This window comes from Jaculus jaculus, unplaced genomic scaffold, assembly GCF_020740685.1.
Source record: "Jaculus jaculus isolate mJacJac1 unplaced genomic scaffold, mJacJac1.mat.Y.cur u25, whole genome shotgun sequence".
NCBI lineage: Eukaryota > Metazoa > Chordata > Mammalia > Rodentia > Dipodidae > Jaculus > Jaculus jaculus.
Window position 1 is genome coordinate 1,586,108 of NW_025423515.1, and position 21,008 is coordinate 1,607,115.

Genomic DNA, 21,008 nt, shown 5'->3' on the forward strand with positions numbered 1-21,008 from the left:
CCCCAGATTTGCTTAGAAAACTGGAAATTATAGTGGCCTGGCCAGGCAAGACATTGGAAGATGTAGTCTAAGCAGCTGCTAAGACCTGTTATAATGGGGACCAGGAGGATCAGAGGAGCCCAGATGAACCAGGGGGACTTCTGTCTGCTGTAAGCCAGGATGAGAGCTTGTTTCTCTTGTAGAAAGGAAGGACATTTTAGAAGCAGATGTCCTCAGAGAAAGAGTCTACTCTAGGACCCTGCCCTATATGAGGAGGGGATCACTGGAGGAGTCGGTGTCCCTGGACTCTGGGCCTGCATGTCAGCTCCTCCTGAAGATCAGTTATGTCTCTGGGCCTCTCCTCCAAGCTCTCTTATACCAGCCCATCTGGGGAGCCCTGGGCAATATTGCCCACAGGAGAGCAACAAATATGTCTCCTAATTGCCAGGAGAGCAATTTTAGGCTTCCCTTTTCTCACCTAGGCTCTGATCTAATTATATAAGACCATCTTCCCAGGAAATGTCAGACCATCCCCCAGAGCATGACTTTACCCAACCTCAAGCCTGTTCAGGGAGAAACCTTCACTTCAGGTATTCCTGTCTTACATCCAGAGATCTCCCTTCAAATGCAAAGAAAGCAAATCCACCCATTCCTTTGCACTGGTGGAAAAGAGACAGGGGGATCAAAGACCCCCTTCCCAAGAACAAAATTACCCAAAAACCCCTCCCACCCTCCTGGCCAGCACCAGTATCTCCTCATGCTTGAGGCCAGGAAAGGGGTCATAGGAATTTTTTTAAGCCTATTGATGAAATTCTCTGCCCCCTAGGACGTCCCATCTTTGGCACCACCAAGGTACTGACAAGTGATTATTCCAAAATCTTAGTTGAGATTCAGAGGTTCAGGGTTGTGTGGCCAAAGACAGTACAAGATCTTTCATTAATGAAGTAGTATTTACTTTAACCAGGTAGTCCCAGGTCCATATACTCTTATAATTCAGATTCCCTCCCCCACAACTCATTGTTCTGTGCAGGGCCTCACAATCACCAAGAAGACCTTGTCAGGGTACCACTGCAGCATCATGAGCCCTGGGAAGAAATGCATTAGCATTTGATTTGGCCAGTAAGCTGGATAAAAGAGAAGATGAGATAGCAGTGCTGGCTTCCTGCCTCCTACACCTTTCAGACACAAAGGGAAACAAACAATGAATTACACTGGTGTTGAAGAGTCCTTCAAGGGATCCAAAGTTTGGCCTGGGTTCAATTCTCCAGAACCCAAGTAAGCCAGTTCTAAAAGTAGCGCATGGGCCAGGCCTAGTGGCACATGATTTAATCCCATCACTTGGGAGGCAAAAGCAGGAGGATTACTGTGAGTTCAAGGCCACTCTAAGGCTACATAGTGAATTCCAGGTCACCCTGGGCTAGAGTGAAATCCTACCTCAAAAAGCAGAACAAGCCAGCAATAACAACAAAAAAGGTGCATGCCTCTAGTTTCTTTACAGTGGCAAAAGAGATCCTGAAATATAGATATTTCTATGTACTTTTGTAAAGTAAAAAATATTTTGAAATAAGAGAGAATAAATTTAAATAAATAAATAAGAAAAAATCTGGGCTGGGTACATGTCTTACCAGTTAAGGCACTTGACTGTGAATCCTAAGGATCCAGGTTAGACTCCCCAGGACCCACTTAAGCCAGATGCACATGTGGCTGGAGTTAAGTTCAGTAGCTGGTGGCCCTGGTATGCCCATTTTTCTCTCTCTGTCTAATAAATAAATAAATTTTTAAGTTATACATTATATGTTATAGTGTGTTTATTATTATTCTATAATTTATATTTATTATATATAATAATAATATATCATTGCTATATTATATTTACACATATAAAATAAGTGTTTTTAATATTAATACTCAACACAAACTTTAAAAGCCAGAAGGGCTTGGAGTGATGTATTCCAAGTTCTGAAAGATAACAACTGTCAGCCAAGGTTACATTATCCTGAAAAACTATCCATTCAAATAGACAGAGAAATAAGGACATTCCACAACAAGAGCAAGCTAAAGGAATATTTGAAGACAAAACCAGCTCTACCTACACAACCAGAAAGTACTTGAAAGAATCCTCCATTCTGAAGAGAAAGAAAAGCACACATATAAGGAAACTGGAAAAACAAACCATACTCAAATACTAGTTAACACAAAAGAGCAAAGGTAAAAACTGGAAGAACTAAAAAACAATAATACCAAAAATAAATACATGCCAATAATATCTCTTAATATCAACAGCTTCAATGGCCCAGCCAAAGGACATAGGTTTGTAGACTGGGTTAAAAAGCAGAATCCTTCAACTTCTTGCCTCCAATAAACTCACCTTTCTACAAGGATGGACACTATCTTAGGGTGAAAGGTTGGAAAACAGTTTTTCAAGCAAATGGGCCTCTAGGAACAAGCAGAGGCTAGTGCTATCCTAATATCCTACAAGGTAGACTGCAGTCCAGCACTAGTTAGGAAAGATAAGGAAGGTCACTTTATATTGATTAAAGGCACACTCCAACAGGAGAACATTACAGTCCTAAACATACATGCACCTAACATGGGGGCTCCCAATTTCATCAAACAAACACTATTAGAACTAAGGTCACAGATAACACCAAACACAGTGGTAGTGGGTGACTTCAACACCCCACTCTCATCAATTGACAGGTCATTACCGCAAAAAATAAACAGAGGCATCTGCATTAAATGAGGTCATAGAAGGAATGGAGCTAACAGATGTATACAGGACATTACATCCAAATGATGCCGAATATACATTCTTTTCAGCAGCAAATGGAACATTCTCTAAAATAGACCATATATTAGGACACAAAGCAAATCTTAACAAATACAGGAAAATTGAAATAATTCCTTGCATCTGACCACAATGGAATCAACCTACAAACCAATAGCAAGAAAAGCTATAGCACAAACACAAAATCATGGAAACTAAACAATACACTACTAAATGATGACTAGGTCAATGAAAAAATCCAGAAGGAAATCAAAAAATTCATAGAGTCAAATGATAGTGAGAACACAGCATACCAAAACTTTTGGGACACAATGAAGGCAGTCCTAGAGGAGGAATTTAGAGCTTTAAGTGCCTACATTAAGAAATTAGAAGGGTGAACCGGGCATGGGCTGGGGGAGGGTAGCGTAGCCCCGCTGGGCTCCAAGTCACCGCTGCAGGAGGAGGGAGCGGGCGGCCTGGGTCTGCGTGTGGAGCAGCGGGGTGGACGCCTGGGGGCCATGAGCAGGGGCGCCCCTTACAACCCGCACGATCAACCTCCGCTCAAAGGCGGAGATCTGCTGTGAGGGCATCCTCTACACCATGGACACCGAGAACTCCACCGTGGCCCTCGCCAAAGCTCCATCCTTCCGTACAGAAGACAGACCAACAGATCGTCCCACACCCCCTCAAGATGAAGTTTTGGAATGCATTATATTCCGAGGAAGTGATATTAAAGACCGCACTGTTTGTGAGCCACCAAAACCACAGTGTTCTTTGCCTCAGGACCCAGCTATGGCTCAGACTTCACCAGGTTCATGATCATCTTCACGCTGGTCAGTGAGTTCCCATGGACCTTTCGGCAGGATGCCAACGTGCAGTCCGTTCAGTCCAAGTATGTCGGTTGGGCAGCAGTTTGGCGCTGTTGGTGTTGCTGGAAGCTCCCTGACGTCCTTTGGAACAGAAACATCGAACAGCAGTGCCCTGTCCCAAAGTAGAGCAGTTGGTTCTGCCTTTACACAGGACACCAGATCTATAAAAACAGTTATCTCAGGATCGATCAAGCCTCAGTTAGACCCTTTGAGAAAAAGTCCAACCATGGAGCAAGCAGTGCAGACCACCTCCGCCCACTTACCTGCTCCAGCACCAGGCCTTTGCATCTACCAGCCAGAAAGCAATAAGAGAACCAAGAGCACTGGCGAGCTGAAGTACAGTCTCAAGGCCAGAAAACATGAATGATCATCTCAGAAATGATAGCAAGAGACAAATAGTTCCAGGTGCTCCTTCACCCCAAGGAGAGGGCGCGGGGGACATTGAGGAGGCAGGGGAAGATTTGGTATTCGCCAGACGGTCCAATGAAATTTGAGAAAGACTTTGATTTGAAAGTGCAAATGCACAATTTAACAAGGAGAAGATTGACAGAGAATTTCATAATAAACTTAAATTAAAAGAAGATAAACTTGCCAAACAAGAGAAACCTGTAAATGGTGAAGATAAAGGAGACTCAGGAGTGGATACCCAAAACAGTGAAGGGAATGCTGATGACGAAGATCCACTTGGACCTAATTGCTATTATGACAAGACTAAATCCCTCTTGGATAATATTTCTTGTGATGATAACACAGAAAGGAGGCCAACCTGGGCTGAAGAAAGGAGGTTAAATGCTGAAACGTCCAAACCGTGGTCGTGGCGGGTACAGAAGCAGAGGAGGTCTTGGGCTCCGTGGTGGCAGAGGGCGTGGTGGTGGCCGAGGAGGGACCTTCACTGCCCCTCGAGGTTTCATGGTGGATTCAGAGGAGGCCGTGGGGGCAGGGAGTTTGCAGATTTTGAATATAGGGAAGACAACAAAGTTTCTGCATAGTCTACCAACAAGGCTTTGAAAAAGAGGTGGAGTTCTAGCTCTTCCTGGTCCTGGAAATTGATTTCAGTCTCTGTGAAGAATGAAGAAGTGACTTTGCTCTATACAAGTCACCAGCACTGGGTTTTGTCTCTTTGTTTTCTGCTGAATTTCAAAGATACAATGCAGTTACTTTTTGGGAGGGAAAGAGGGTCTCATCCTTCAACAAACGAGCAGTGACTATATTTGCAATAGCAAAAGGTTAAGTAATTTCTTGTGTATAGTTACACTTGAGCCGTACTTCAGTAGGACTTCAAAGGATTTTTTCATCACTAAATTGTACTTGGCAACTACTGCAGTTGCCTGCAGATCGGGCTGTGATGCTGTGTGAGCCACAGAAGGGTATGTGTGTATATGCGTGCGTGAGTCTGTATCTTTCCCTTTCTACTTGGAAATTCTATAATATGAGGTAGCTAATTTTGTCAATTAATTAGGGTGCTGGATGGTAGAGAATTTTGTCAGTCAACTATGTACACACAGGGAAATACTGTTTCTTAGGCAATGGTAACTTTTTATATAGTTGTAAAATTCCATTATATTCCATTGCCAAAGAAACATTAAGAACTTTGTATAGCTGTATAAAAAGCAAGTAATTTTTTAAAGAATAAACATTTTAAAGTCAGAAAAAAAAAAAGAAACTAGAAATGTCTCAAGTAAACGATGCTGCACCTAAAAGCCTTGGAAAAAGAAGAACAAGACACTGGAGAGGGTATGATGAAGACTGACCTTACTCCTCTACAGCTTCCAACCCCTGCCCCCCTTCTAACTATTTTATATTAGTTATCTTTTACTTAGTGGGCACTGACCTGTAACCCCCAGTACCAGCATGTGGCTATCATCCACAATGAGCTATTGATCAGAGAGACCTGAATGAGAAAACTGTCTCCATCAAAAAATCAGATCTTGGACACCTTTGTCACACCATGTAATGTATTACATCAGATCATATAGAAAGATCAGGTACTCAACCAGATTCTAGAGAAGAATGCATAGAACTCCAGGAGTATGCACCACTTGATGCATCGACTGTCCTGGGTACTGAGGAATCAACCCAGACTGCCAGACATTACATTTATAGAGTTGTCTGCTGGTTCTCACCTTGAAGAAGATTCTCAGTCCTTATTGATCCTTTGCCTTGGCATTACCATTTTTTGAAGCAAAGTTAACCTAGTTTGAACTTTCTTTTTGGCCATCTTAAAAAACTTTTTTTTTTTAATCTATAAAATAGTCAAGAGATATAGTTCTACAAGGTCCAAGTCATTCCAGCAGTCATTTCGTGGTAGGGACTCACAGGTCATGGGCATGACCTGTCTGCGGCAGAAATAGGCCTTCTTGCTGCTGCTGCTACCCAGTCTTTAAGTATGGCAGCATCTCTTGGAAGGATGAACCAGGGTATGCATACCTTGCTGGTTTAATGTATCTTGGAATGAATTCTTCATTGGATCACCAAGAAGCTCATGGGGCACTGTCTTCTGCTAGTACTTCTTACCATAACTTGCAGTCTATATTTAACATTGGATATAGAAGTCCACTCCCTTTGTCTTCTCAACACCAGGGAGATTCAGACCAAGCCACTTTGGCCAGCTTTGGTCTAGAGATTTAGATGAACTGAGTTGTTATCCAGAGGACAAGATTACTCCTGAGAATTTGCCCCAAATCCTTTTACAGCTAAAAAGGAGGAGAACTGAAGAAGGCCCTGCATTGAGTTATGGTAGAGATGGCAGATGTGCTACATGGGAGCCACCATAAAGAGTATACCTAGGGATGATTGAGAAGGAAAAAAGGCACTTTAGAAGAGATAGATTTGATGATTGTGGTCCTAGTCTCAATCCAGTGCTTGATTATGACCATGGAAGTCGTTCTTAAGTATCTGGTTATTATGACAGAATGGATTATGAAGATGACAGACTAAGAGATGGAGAAAGGTGTAGGGATGATTCCTTTTTTGTGAGACTTCGCAAAACTATCATAAATTTGACAGTGAGTAAGAGAGAATGGGACATTGCCCTGGCCCCTTACAAGAGAGATCTCTCTTTGAGAAAAAGAGGGGCACTCCTCCAAGTAGCAATATTGACTTCTGTGGACTCATACTGAAGGGTTATCCCCGTCTGTGCTACAAATGTGATATGCCAGTTCATTCTAATAAGGATTGGAGCCAACATATCAATGGAGCAAGTTACAGCTGTCGATGCCAGCTTCTTGAAATCTACCCAGAGTGGAATCCTGACAAGGATACAGGACATACAATGGGTGATCCATTCATGTTGCAGCATTCTACAAATCCAGCACCAGTAATTCTGGGACCTCCACCTCCCTCATTTCATCTTGGAGGTCCAGCAGTTGGACCAAGAGGAAATCTAGGGGCTGGAAATTGAAAACTGCAAGGACCAAGGCACATGCAGAAAGGCAGAATGGAAACTAGCAGAGTTGTTCACATCATGGATTTTCAGCAAGGAAAAAACTTGAGATACCAACTTCTACAGTTAGTAGAACCATTTCGAGTTATTTCAAACCATCCAATTCTAAATAAAATAAATGAGGCATTTATTGAAATGGCAACTACAGAAGATGCCCATTCTGCAGTGGAGTATTATACAACCACACCAGCATTAGTACGTGGCAAGCCAGTGAGGATGCATTTGTCTCAGAAGTACAAAAGAATAAAGAAACCTGAAGGAAAGCCTGATCAGATGTTTGATCAGGAGCAACAGCTTGGACATGTGATACATCTCAGCAATTTACCCCATTCTGCCTATTCTGACAGTGCTGTCCTCAAACTTGCTGAGCCTTATGGGAAAATAAAGAATTATATATTGATGAGGATGAAAAGTCAGGCCTTTACGGAGATGGAGACCAGAGAAGATGCAATGGCCATGGTTGACCATTCTTGAAGAAAGCACTTTGGTTCCAGGGGAGATGTGTTAAGGTTGATTTGTCTGAGAAATACAACAGAACTGGTACTGAGGATTCCCAACAGAGGCACTGACTTGCTGAAGAAAGATAAATCCCATAAAAGAGCTTACTCTCCAGATAGCAAAGAATCTCCAAGTGACAAGAAATCTAAAACTGATGGATCTCAGAAGACTGAAAGTACCGCCGAAGGTCAAGAACAAGAACAAAAGTCAGGTGAAGATGGTAAGAAAGATGCAAAGGATGACCAGACAGAACAAGAACCCAATATGCTTCTTGAGTCTGAAGACGAGCTGCTTGTTGAGGAAGAGGAAGCAGCAGCTCTGCTAGAAAGTGGCAGTTCAGTGGAAGATGAGACTGACCTTGCTAATTTGGGCGATGTGGCTTCTTATGGGAAGTAAGAGCCTTCAGATGAAGCTGTGAAAAGAGAGTCCAGTGCTTCAGCAGCAGCCAAGAAAAAACTTAAGAAGGTGGACAAGATGGAGGAACTTGATCAAGACAGTGATGCAGCATTGAAAAATGGAAATAAGAATGAGGAAAATGCAGAAACAGGTGCTGAATCTGCTGAGAATGCTGATGATCTGAACAAAGATGCAAGTGAAAATGCAGATGGCCAAAGTGATGACAAGGAGTCCTATACAATCCCAGAGGAGTGTAGAATTGGACCATATCAGCCCAATGCTCCTGTTGGTATAGACTACGTGATACCTGAAACAGGGTTTTACTGTAAACTGTGTTCACTCTTTTATACAAATGAAGAAGTTGCAAAGAATACTCATTGTAGCAGCCTTCCTCATTATCAGAAATTTCTGAATAAATTGAAGGAAGAATGCAGGCAGAAGAAGGAAACTTAAGATGTGCAAGAAGCTTATTTCAAAAACACAATGGTTCTTTGTTCTTAATGTTAACCTTTTTAAAATACAGTACTGATAGAAGAAAACTATGTACTCTTTTGTTTTAGTGGATAAATAATAGATGTCTTCTGTTCATGTGTTAAGTGCTATAGCAAAAAAAATTGCAAATGATTAAATTAATGAAGAGGAATTTTCCTTTCATCAGAATAACAGACAGAACTACTTTTTAGAGACTGTAATCTGTGGAAGACAACTTGCACCACTAAGAGACAGATAATAGAACCATTCAGAAAAATGAAATTTAGTAGTTTGATGCTTCAAAGAAATGGAAACCTTGATTCTATTCAATAAAGAACAAAACCAGTTGTATTTCTATTACTTTCATCTGAAACATTCCACATTTTAATCTGAGCCTTGCAGACTTTTCATTTGGAGTTTGAAGATGTTTTGGTTGCATTTCATTTTTAGAGAACTTCATATGAAATTAGCAATTTAAGTGCAAGTGCAGTTTTCTTTTACGTCATGCTGTTGTTTAGGTAATAAGAAATATTAAGTAATAGGCTTTAGATTTTGTAATTTTTTTTCTGAGTTCCTGCTGGGTTTCGTATTCTAGTAGTCAAATGTATTTTCAGTGAAGGATAAAAATGTTCCCGTTTTCTTTGACCAGTATTAATTTTTTGAGAACTTATTGCTTGTCACCTGAATCCTATCACTGTCATACATCTGTGGTATAAGCAACATGTGAATTTTGAAGTGTGTAGACATACCTCTCATTTACAAGATGTAATTTTACATTTCTGCATTTTGAAAACATTTGGCCATAATTCTACAAGCATACTTCTAATTCATATATCTACACATGTGACCTCTGTGAACAGAAACTTGCATGTATAATCTGTGTTTACTTGTAACTTTCTGGTTATATACTGCTTGTATCTGTGGATTCAAGTTACAGAAGTGAGTATCAATAGAAACAAAAAAAAAATCTAAGCACGCGCGCGCACACACACACACACACACACACACAGACACCAGAGAGAGACTCTTGAACCTGGCTGGAAGGGACCCTATACTGTGATCCTGACCACTCCAACTGCAATCAAAGAGGATGAGTTCCTACCTGGATACACCACTCTCACGTGAAGCCTATCGACCCACAGGAAAACTACCTGGACAACTGCACCCTTGAAGAAAATCCTGGACTGTGGCATGCTGTTGCACATCCACGAAACCCCCTCAAACTAAAGATTCGTAAGCTAGAAACTAAGGCTTTATGATGGCTAAATCTTTTCATGTAATGATAATCTATTGTTGCTTAATAACCTCTATTGTTGCAAAACCACATCAACCCTATAATCTTACATGGATGCTCACTAATATGGACACATTTAGCACCTCCTTGAACCTGGTTTCACAATTTGATATTTGTTTTATGTCACCTAATAGGAGACTCCTGGGATTATGCATACATAGATAATGATGGGAAATTCAGTACCTCCCCAGCCTATGGATATAACTCACCTGATACCATAACTAATATGAAAAGACAGGTTTTCTAAGTATGCCCCAGTCACGATTGAAACCCTGCCCCAGCCAGCAGGGATTTAACCAAGGACCTGAGGGGAAATTAACCTGGATGGGAGACAAGAGACACAAAGAAGGAGACCAAGTCTATATTCTGATCAAGGTCTCAGATTTATTCAGGCAAGCACAAGCTTATATACAGAAAATAATACTTTCTAGACAGTGCCTACATGCCTAGTCTGCTCCACAAATGCCTGTGTGTCTGAAGACTGTTTGCCAAGGCCATATGATAAGGACTCTGTGCCCGGAGATCCAAAAACTGCTTCAGTTCTCATGGTCAAAGAGCAGCTACAGCTCCCAACATCTGCTCACTTCTTTTATACAAAAGAAGGGGAGACCCACTATTCAGAGGTGGGATTTAACCAACTGGGGGAGTATTGACCTGGTACCTTCCGTGGGCTGTCATTTTTTCATCCCACAGACTTGGCCCTTGGTACCTTTTGGGGAGGGGAGGCAGGGCCTATATGATCATAATAAGTGTGGTACCAACCTACATGCAAGTCAGGTTTTTCTCTCAGGGAATTCAGAAGCGGTCAGAAAGGGACTTTCCCTTGCGGTGCTTTGCCCTGCACCCATGTTGGTGCCCATATCGTACTCACTTTATTGTGAGCCAATATGCATAGGTCTAAATCCTATGCAGCTCCTAAAGGCGGGGAGTCAAGGACGTATTCTATAGCCCATAGTTTGGAACTCTGCGTGAACATTCATAATAGACTTCATTAGACACTTGAAGAAAATAGACAATAGGCATAAGAGAAGCAGAAGGCAAACTCCTACAGCTGCTAAGTGGCCTATCCAGGAACTTAAAGAGTCCCAACCAGGCAACTGTAGACACATGCTCATCCTTGAGCATCCGGCTTAGGTGGATCCTGGAAAGTCGAACTGAGATCTTTCGGCTTTGCAGGCAAATGACTTAACCCCTAAGCCATCTCTCTGGTCCTGCAAGACTATCTAAAAAAAAAATTCTTTGGGCTGGAGAGATGGCTTAGCAGTTAAGCGCTCGCCTGTGAAGCCTAAGGACCCCGGTTCAAGGCTCGGTTCCCCAGGTCCCACGTTAGCCAGATGCACAAGGGGGCGCACGCGTCTGGAGTTCGTTTGCAGAGGCTGGAAGCCCTGGCACGCCCATTCTCTCTCTCTCCCTCTATCTGTCTTTCTCTCTGTGTCTGTCGCTCTCAAATAAATAAATAAATAAATTAAAAAAAAAAAGAGTCCCAACCAGGCAACACAGACTTAACTGTAGCAAGTAAATCATTAGCAGCCTTAGTGGCATCAAAATCAAGATGACTGTTCTGTATAGCTAAAATTTCTCCAAGACTTTGAAAGATTAACAGGAATCATAACAAATGCAGGTTGTTTGACAATCATTACAGTTCCAGAATCATGAGAAATACAATTGGACAGACTACAATTATCACAGGTAACATTAAACATTTCCTCAGATCCATGATACCAAGTAATATTTATATTCCCTAACATCAGGGCATAAGGTGGTGTAACACAGGCCATAACAGTTCCCTTAGGAAGGCTATTTGAATCATTGCTGTCAGATGTAACCTTGTTACCTCCCATAGCAGCAGCAATTTTCCACACATAAGTTTGCTGATGTCCACTGTCTGACCACCACAATCCTGAGGACAGTCCAGTGGCCCAATCATTAACCCATTCAGTTTTACTCTCTATAGAGCCTGCTGATCCTGACAAGTCCTTAACATATCTAGTAGATATGTTTTTGGAAACATTATACCTGATAAATTTTTTCCCTACACATTTGCTCCAATGTATAGATTTATTGAACCTTCACAAGGAATAAAGTCCTCTGGTGGACTATCTCCTGTAACATGATCTCCATAGGGAAGCCAAAAAGAAATTCTGCTTGTTTGAACCTGCTTTATCTTCTTTCTACCTTGTACGTGCTCTTATACAAGCTTTACAGTAATGTTTCTTTCCTTTATTTCAAAACATCCCACTATGCTAGTCTTAGAAAAGCATAGTGGAATACCTAGACCATGCCCTGAATATGAACTCATAATTATTTGATGTAATTCTATATTTTTACTAGATGGCATACTTAGCAACCAAGTGTTATTGATTGGAACTATGATTTCTTTTTTCTCCCAAGTCACCAGATGTAATATAGGAGGGTCAGGAACATAGCTCCTAGTCAAGTTCACTGTAAGCAAGATGTAGATGACTCCATATCATCAGGATCAGCAGTGTCCTCTTGTTTGATCTCGTGGCCTGCATGCCGCACCAAATGTTCTGGCAACCATCTGGCTCTATTTTCTTTCTGTGAAAAAATACTAACAGATCCTCTTCCCCATATTAATACAGGGTAGGATCCACCCCATTTGTTAGTCAATGGATCTTTTCACATTACTTTAGTACAATTTGTCTTGGTTTGTGCATGCCAAAAATGGTCAGCAACAGAAGACCCTTTTGCATCCAAAAGTAAAAAATTTAAAATAAACAAAGTATAATTTAACCATCTTGTTACTGATCTCTGTATCATTTTTCCCTTTTTTTTTTTTTTTTTTTTTTTTTTTTGGTTTTTCAAGGTAGGGTCTCACTCTGCTCCAGGCTGACCTGGAATTAATTATGTAGTCTCAGGGTGGCCTCAAACTCTCGGCAATCCTCCTACCTCTGCCTCCCAAGTGCGGGGATTAAAGGCGTGGGCCACTTCACCCGGCCCTGTTTTGTTTTTTGTAACCAGATTTCCGTCTTTTTCTTTCCAGCTAATAAAATTTCATCCATATAGTAAATAATATATAATTGAGGAAATTTGCTTCTCTAAGAAGCTAAAGCTTTAGCTACAAATTTCTGACCTGAAGTTGGACTATTAGCCATACCCTGAAGGAGAAGTTTCCAGGCACAAAGAAGATGGGAGTGGCCGCTCAGCATTAAGGGCCGTGCATTCTCTGGAAAAATGACCTGCTTGTTTGCAATTAAAACAAGTTTTGAGCTTGTCCCCCTGGGTAAAATCCTTAAGGGCCATTCCTATGGCTAGTCCAATGATGTGGGACGTACGGTCCACATCAGCTCAGAGTTTGATAAAGTCAGAAATATTTTTGGCATGGCGATGGGGGTGTATAGCCGCTTGGCAGGCTGAGTTAGCATTCTCAAAGGCAAGATGTCTAACAAATTCATTATCTGTTTCCTCCTTTCCCACGAGGCGTTCAGCAGCCTCTGTAAGGTGGACGATAAGGTCACCATAAGGCTCTTGTGGACCCTGTCTGAGTTTAGCAAGAGAGGTGACAGCTGACCCTTTAGAGGGAAGGCGCTTCCAGGCTTTGAGAGCTGCATGTTGAATTTGTGTAAGTAATCCTGGAGGACATTTGGTTTGTTTTTCATTTGTTTCGTAGGGACAGTTGCCCAGAAGTTTATCTAGCGTCCAGGAATTGGAGGAACCACCAGCGGCCAAATTACGGTGGGCAGCATCCTGGAACCTCTCAGTGTAATCAGCTTTCCATAGATGACAGTCACCCCTAGTTAAAGTAGCTTTAGTTAACATAACCCAGTCATTAACAGTAAGTATGTCTTCACTTAGAGATTCTAACAGCGAGACAGTGAAAGGAGCAATAGGACTGTACGAAGTAACTGCATTTCTTAACTCGTTTATATGTTTCAACTTAAGACGGTGATATTGCTGGGCTTTAATGAGTAAAATTTTATCCCCTTTCTCATTCTTAGTGCTTTCTGACCCAGCAGGTTTCTTTGTTTCAGAATCTCCTCCCCCTATTCTTGGCTATCTGGATCCTGTGGCTCAGCCCCATTAGTTTTTCCTTCAATAGGTTTAACTTGGGAGCGAGTTACAGGAAAGGCATGGAGAGTTTTACTTTTGATTTTAGTTTTCTGAACAGGGCAAGTGGAGGGGGAGCGTATTTCTAAATCAAGGTCGCGTAATTGCTTGAGCACTTGTGACTTTTCCTTTTTGGCTTGGAGGAGCATCTCAAGAGATTGTGCCTCCCGGGAAAGTTTAGTAATGGCTTGTCTAGTTATTTCTTCTAGATCAGAGGGAGTGTCAAGCGCCAGGGCCGAAGAAGGGGGTGCTATGTTACTGTCCATCAGAGGACTCTGGAGAACCACATACACAGGTGAGGCTGTGAGGTGGCATCACACTGTTGGAAGGTTGGCTTGGACCCACATCCTGGCTTCTTCACATCTGGGATCTGTGGCAAAAGCCAGGGGCTGCTAAGCCTGCATCAGCCCGGGTCCTGAGATCACCTGGAACATAGTGTACTGCTTGTGCAGCCACCATGGTCTCCTGGGCTGTGGAGCTGGGCCTGCATCCTGCCAGTCAGCTGTGTGGGGATGGGCTGAGAGCCTGTCAGTCAGCTCTGAGGGTGTGGCCTAGGTCCTGTCAATCAGCTGTTTGGGTTGGGGCTAGGTTCCTGTCAGTCAGCTGTGTCGGATGGGACTGAGATTCTGTCAGTGACATCTGCAGGGTGGGCTGAGATCGTGTCAATCAGCTCTGTGGGGCGGGATGAGATCCAGCTCCCTGCTCAGGGTCCAGGTCACTCCTTGGGAAGATCTGATGTTCAGTCACTCAGCTCATCCGTGGAGTGTCCTGTGACCTGTCGAGAGGTATTCTGTGGGTGGTGCATTGGCACCCTGAGCGCAGTCAATCAGGGAATCTGGGCAGGGTGTCAACACTTCTGATTGCTGTCCATCAGTACTTGGTGGTCACGGTGTCTGGACCCAGAGTGTTGTCAATCTGGCACATGGTGGGCGAGCTGTTGGCACTCCTGAGTGCTGTCAATCAGGTACTCGATGGGAGGTGCATCAGCATCATGAGTGCTGTCAGTCAGGGACACAGTGGAAAGGGAGTAAGCGTCCTGCTGCAGTCAGTCCATTCAAAGGGGGCAGGGTGACAGCAACCTGAGTGCCGTCAATCATGTGGACAGGGTGCTGGCACCCTGAGTGCTGACAATCAGGTACCTCGTGAGCAGGGCATCTGCATCTTCAGTGCTGTCAATCAGGTTACTAGGTGGGTGGGGCATTGACAGTTCTAAATCAGGTACTTGGTGGACAGAGCATCAACAGGCTAAACCTTTCAATCAGGTACTCAGGTACCCAGTGGGCGGGACATCTCGAACCTGATTGCTGTCTACTTGGTACTTGGTGGGTGGGGTGCTGGCACCCCTGAGCACAATTAGTACTCGGTGGGAGGGGCGTCATCACCCTGAGCGCTGTCAGTCAGCTGGATCTGTCAATCATGTGAGGGGCCGGGTTGTTGTAGAGCAGCATCCTGTGAGGTCCTGGTCACAGGATCCTATGGCGTCTTCTTCCACTGGAGAACTCGTCAGCACGGTGCTGGGACGTGCTGTGGTCGTAGTCATGCTGGGAAAGCCCCTTGGAGTCCACACGACGGAGTCCAGTCCTTAGGGATCCTGAGTTGCAGCTGGGAGGGCCCTTGGAGTACAGCTGGGGGTGCAGGGAGCCTGGCTGAGGGGGCACGGGGTGGGAGGAGATGGTCGAGGCCAAGCACAGAGAGCCCTCAGGGGGAGGAGAAACTTGAGATGGTGGAGAGACCTCAGGGGAGGAGAGACCTCAGGGGAGGAGAGAACTCAGGGGAGGAGAGACCTCAGGGGAGGAGAGACCTCAGGCAGCAGGTGTCAGGCCGCGGGGGTAAAATAGGGACCTCAATGGCCCACAGCAGCCGCGGCAGTGCTGCCAAGGTCCTTCCGCCTAGCGCCTGCGGCCACGCCTGTGAGTCCAGCAGCAGCCACCTCCGTGGCTCTACTGGGGCCAGCCTCGGAGGCCCAGGAGATGTCAACCACCGCGAGTGAGCGGGTCCCAGGGTGCGCCCAGCTCCTGCCATGGTGGAGAACAGGCCTCCCTCCAATGGGAGTGACCTAGGCAGAGGTGACAGTGAAAGGCTGGGAGGAGAAAGAAAGCAGGGTGGCCCAGATCCTGTCAATCAGCTCTGTGGGGCGGGGTGAGATCCTGTCAATCATCTCTGTGGGGCGGGAACGAGCTCCTGTCAATCAGCTCTGTGGGGCGGGGACGACCTCCTGTCAATCAGCTCTGTGTGGTGGGGTGAGATCCAGCTGCTCCACTCAATACAATGAACACAGATTCTGGAAGGTCCTCAAGGCAACCCTTTATTTCCTCCATCAAATTTAGAACAACATATCTCTTAATTGACCCACCAATGTCCTACGTTAAGATTTTGAATCAAAATAAGATTCTTATGTCCAGCGGGGAAGTGAAATGCACTGAGCTTCAAGAGAGGGGTTTTGGATGGACACACAGGACAGGGCAAAGAAAGCATCTGACTGTGGGGGTGACCTCATATCCCCAGTGGTCCTGGGACAGTAGGTGGATGTGGACACGTTGGCAACATAGACAAGTTCAACACCATTGGTGAAAGAAGGTTTGGTTTCTGAGTCACAGTAAGAGATGTGAACCTTCTTCTGCCCTTCAGTCCCACAAGGCAGCTGTGTCACAGAGAGAACAAGAGTCAGGAACATTCTCAGTACAGCTGCATGAAGGCGACACCCCCACAACCCACCTCTCCTTCACAGGTCCAGACTCCGAGAGTCCTGTGACACAGTTCTGTCCCTTCTGCCTCTTTCCAATTCCCGCCCTTGGGGTGTCACCTTTTCAAGCTGTGAGAGACACGTCAGAGCTCTTGGCACTGTCCCTGTCTGGGGGAGAAGAAATACCAAGACACTTTGAGAGCCCCGAGAAGAAGAGGCTCAAAGAGAATTGTGGGGCGTATGACCTCCCCACGTGTTCTGTGGGCACCCTCCCACAGGGGTCATCCCACTCGCCACACTTATTCGGAGCCTGAGCATAGTTTCCTCCTTTTCCACCTGTGAGAGGAAAAACAGTGACGTCGTGTGCCCCAGAAATGTGCTATGACAGTGAGGACAGACCCAGGAAGGGTCACGAGGTGTGCTCCGTGACCTCTGGAAAGAAGATCCCACGCCCCCAGTCGTCAGGGTGACAAACCTGTCCTTCATTTTCCATGTTCTTTAGAGCCACAGCACCCTGGACCAGGCTGAGCGCTTGTGAGTGGACAGTGCTTCCCCTCAGGGACCCAGGGCACACTTGCAAATGGGCTCAAAGAGTAGACTGGGAGCCTGACCCGGCCTACCTGATTTCCTCCTCCTCCTCACAATAACCGCAGCTCCAGTGACCAAGAGAACCACAAGGACAGTGACCACTACTATGATGAGGATGGGGGACTGAGGTGGTTCTGGGAAGACAACGGAGGATGAGGACCCTCACTCCCAACTCTCAGCCCTGACCCCACTCCCTTCCCCAGGGTTCCTGTCCCCCCCCCCTTCCCAGCCCCATCCTCACCCCATCTCAAGGTGAGTGGCTCAGGCAGCCCTTCATGCTGCACGTGGCATGTGTATTTCTGCTCCTCTCCAGAAGGCACCACCACAGCAGCCCACTTCTGGAAGCTTCCATCCCCTGAAGGCCTGGTCTCCACAAGCTCCATGTCCTGGGTCAGGTCCTCTCCCTCCCGCTCCCAGGTCAGGGTGATCTCCTCAGGGTAGAAGTACCGGGCCCAGCACCTCAGGGTGACACCCCCTTCAGGTCTGGGGTGGTGAGTCACCTGTGACTTTGGGGGATCTGGGGGAAAGAGGTGGAAAATTTAAACATTTTCCATTCATCTGAAGAACCCCAGCAGTACTTGTAGGACAGTTCTGGGAAAGGACTGGAGAAATGAACGGGGCTGGGGAGGGGACACCCACACAGAATACTGAACATGGAAAGGGGATAATGACGCTGTGTGGAAAGTTCAAGAGACAGGTCAGGGTGGGATATTCCAACTCTCCCCTCAGGAAAAGGGAGTGGAGAAGGGACAGCATCACTGTGGGCAGACACGCAGACATGTTGGTGGTGGGTAGAGACCCCGCCTGACAGGGTCCCTGGCCCCCAACGGGTGCCTGGAAGGGGACTCCTGGTTGGTAATTTCAGAGATCTTCCACCCGACAGACCCTGGAGTATCCTGAGAGCAGGGTGATCCTCCAGAGTCACTCAGACGAGGATCAGGACGCCCTGGACCACCCTTGCCTCCTGATTGCAGACAGGCAGCTCAGCATGTCAGGCCAAAAGGAGGAGCAGCCCCATGGTTCCTCTCACCTGTGCGCAGCAGAGTCTCGTTCCCGTATTGCAGGTATCTGTGGAGCCACTCCACGCACGTGCCCTCCAGGTAGCCCCTCCAGAGCTCTGCCTCCTTAGACTGCTCCCACTTGCGCAGGGTGATCTGAGCCGCCGTGTCGGCCGCAGTCCAGGAGCGCAGGTCCTCGTTCAGGGAGATGTAATCGCGGCCATCATAGGCGTATCGAACGTACCCGCGGAGCAGGCGTCCATCAGGACCCACAGAACAGCCGTACATCCTCTGGATGGTGTGAGAGCCTGACCCGCCCCAGCCGTCAGCCCCGCCCGCTCCGGCCCGCCCCTCGCCCTCCACCCCGGGGCTCCCCGTGAAGCGAAGGTGAAACCCCGCCTCGCCCCGCGGTTCCGATCGCCCCGCGGACCCTCGGCCCGGGCCGCTCACCGCCGTCGCTCTGGTTGTAGTATCCCAGCGCGGTCCGCAGGCTCACCCGCAAAGTGTGCTCATCGTTCTGGGCGCTCCTCGTCTCCAGGTCCCAGTAGTCGGCCCCCACCTGCCGCATCCACGGCGCCCGCGGCTCCATCCTCCGCGTCCCCGCGTCGCTGTCGAAGCGCACGAACTCCGTGTCGTCCACGTAGCCGACGGAGATGAACCGCGGCTCCCCGCCGCCGGGCCGGGACACGGCGAAGTCGAAGTAGCGCAGCGAGTGGGCGCCTGGAGAGACGGGCGCTGAGACCCCGCGGACTTCCGCGGACCCCGGCCAGGGGCCGGACGGGGGGGGGCGAGGCCGCCCGGCGGGGACCCCCAGGGCGGGTCTGCGCGAGGGCCGACGCGCCGCGTCCCCGGGCCTGCCCGTGTCCGCCTCCCCGTCCGCCCCTCACTCACCCGCCCAGGTCTGGCTCAGTCCCGCGGCCACCGCGAGCAGCAGAAGCAGTGTGTGGGGCGACATCGCGCTCAGCCCCGACTGGGGACAGTCTGCGTCCCCGCGCGTCCGCCTTTCCTCCTTTTTAACCCCGGGTGGGGTGGTGCATGGATTGGCCGCTCCCGAAAGCCGCTGGCCAATAGGAGCGACGGGCCGCGGTTCCGTCATCAGTGTCCGGCAGAAGGAGTTGAGCGGGTTGGCGGCTGGAGAAGAGAAAGTCCAGGAGAAGCAGAATCCCCCAGGCTGGGCTTCCCCACCGCAGACCCTCCCCGTCCCGACCCGGGACTGTCCCCCTGCCCTCCAGACCCGCGGCCTGGAAACGTCGAGGGGGGAGGTCTTACCACCACAAGTTGTTCTTCTTTTCCGAAATAGACTTGTAGGAATTGTCTGTGCAGGTGCCCCAATGGTTAGAGGGACTTCTTGCAAAATAGACTTACGTATATTAGTTTTATAGAACATTCAAAAAACGATAATTTCAAAATTCAAGATAGGGCCGGGTGTAGTGTCGCAGACCTTTAATCTGAGCAGAACAGAGACAGAGGTAGGAGGATCGCTGTGATTGCAAGACCACCCTGAGACTACATAGGGAATTCCAGGTCACCCTGAGCTACAGTAAGACCCTACCTTGTGAAAAACTAAAAATAAATAAATGATAATATTTAAGATAGGACTGTCCATGTATTGTTTTCTAATGTTGCAATCAGCCTATGTCTCAAATGGCCTGGATTTGACATTTTCTTGGTCTTTTTCCCACAGTGACATGGATTCAGAGACCCTGATTGAAACTCTCTTCTGACAACCGAACAACCCATGGAGAACAGGAGACGATAGAGGGATGCTCAGAGACAATGACCCTGAGTCTTGGAAGGTGTGATAGAGATATTACAGATTTGATTAGCTTGTTTATTTATTTATTATTTATTTAAGAGAGAAAGAGCCAGATAGAGAGAGAGAGAATTGGCATGCCAGGTTCTCTGGGCACTGCAAAGGAATTCCACATGCATATGCTATCTTGTGCATTTTGCCTTATCTGCCTTAAATGCCTTTGGCCTTTCAAGCAAGCACCTTAACTGCTAAGCCTTGTGCATTTGATTTATGTGGGTACTGAGCAAAGGAACCTGGGTCCTTTGCCTTTGTAGGCAAGCGCCTTAACTGCCATCTCTCCTGACCCATAGCTCACCTTTTCATCAAATTAAATAATGATGGTAAGGTTTTTTGTAGTTCTTGCTCTTTTCAAACGAATTGCAACACTTACATTCATTCATGTCTCCCTGACTCTGTTATTGTGTCTCTTGCCTTGGAAATTATGTTTAGACTTGAGGAGGAAAAGTGTATTATTGTATATTTCAATCCACTTTGTGTGATAATTCCACAAACTCCAAATCACTGCTCATGAGGATTGTTGTGAGTATGCTGTGGTTGGCCAGTTCTGTCTTATGGTGCAATTTATGAATGAGAAAACCAACACATTGTTATGTGCTCATCTGCTATAATTTCATTTTTTTCTACAAACAACTGTTCCATCACTTACCCACTAAGATTGCTGTGTTAATTTTCTCATTGTTAAAATTCCTTATACATTCTGAATGCATGTCCCTTTCCTAATCTAGGTATTCAAATATCTTCTAAAGTTATATCATTTTTCTTTTTATTACATCAACAGTATTCCTGAAAAATATCAAATATCTAAAGTTCTCTCCCTCTCCGTTTTTCTTTTTATTTATTTATTTATTTTTATTTTTGAGGTAGGGTTTTTCTCTAGCCAAGGCTGACCTGGAATTCACTATGTAGTCTCAGTCCGTCTTTAAACTCATCACAATCCTCTTACCTCTGCCTCTCAAGTACTGGGATAAAGGAGTGCATCACCATGCCCAGCTTCTCCCCTTCCTTTCTTTCCCTCCATTATACATCATTTGGGGTCTACGTGGACAGATTTTCATGCTATATATTCTTCTAATTGTTTCTAAGTTTTGTTCATACATATAATAATGGCTCTCTATATTTTGATATTGAGTTAATTTTTAAAA

At 46.0% G+C, this 21,008-nt stretch overlaps 1 protein-coding gene and 2 pseudogenes across 4 annotated transcripts; 2 read left to right on the forward strand and 1 right to left on the reverse strand.

Annotated features, from left to right (window-relative positions):
• The first annotated feature begins 520 nt into the window (after positions 1-520).
• LOC123457495 lies at positions 521-4,604 on the forward strand (annotated as a pseudogene).
• A 356-nt stretch (positions 4,605-4,960) lies between these two features.
• On the forward strand, positions 4,961-8,404 carry LOC101607813 (annotated as a pseudogene).
• A 7,659-nt stretch (positions 8,405-16,063) lies between these two features.
• LOC123457555 (saoe class I histocompatibility antigen, A alpha chain-like) lies at positions 16,064-19,011 on the reverse strand. Of its 4 annotated transcripts, none has more exons than XR_006635044.1 (8): positions 18,945-19,008; positions 18,504-18,773; positions 18,086-18,361; positions 17,297-17,572; positions 17,088-17,189; positions 16,771-16,803; positions 16,500-16,635; positions 16,064-16,425 (listed from the first exon to the last, which is right to left on the reverse strand). XR_006635044.1 is itself a non-coding variant. In XM_045141434.1 (8 exons), the coding sequence occupies exons 1-7, from the start codon at positions 19,006-19,008 to the stop codon at positions 16,592-16,594; spliced, it is 1,065 nt and encodes a 354-aa protein (XP_044997369.1). In that variant the 5' UTR covers positions 19,009-19,011; the 3' UTR covers positions 16,064-16,425; positions 16,588-16,591. The 4 variants fall into 4 exon arrangements, 2 of the variants coding, with proteins under 2 accessions (XP_044997369.1, XP_044997367.1); XM_045141434.1 differs by having other exon boundaries at positions 16,588-16,635; positions 18,945-19,011; XR_006635045.1 differs by lacking the exon at positions 16,771-16,803.
• Positions 19,012-21,008: the final 1,997 nt, after the last annotated feature.

What these genes read in the sequence shown, in the direction of transcription:
- LOC123457555 (XM_045141434.1), bottom strand. Translation starts at nt 19,008, where the DNA reads ATGTCGCCCCACACACTGCTTCTGCTGCTCGCGGTGGCCGCGGGACTG. An exon ending in CGAGACTCTGCTGCGCACAG is followed by an intron (nt 17,573 to 18,085) that starts GTGAGAGGAACC and finishes TCTTTCCCCCAG; the next exon opens with ATCCCCCAAAGTCACAGGTG. An exon ending in GCCACTCACCTTGAGATGGG is followed by an intron (nt 17,190 to 17,296) that starts GTGAGGATGGGG and finishes TTGTCTTCCCAG; the next exon opens with AACCACCTCAGTCCCCCATC.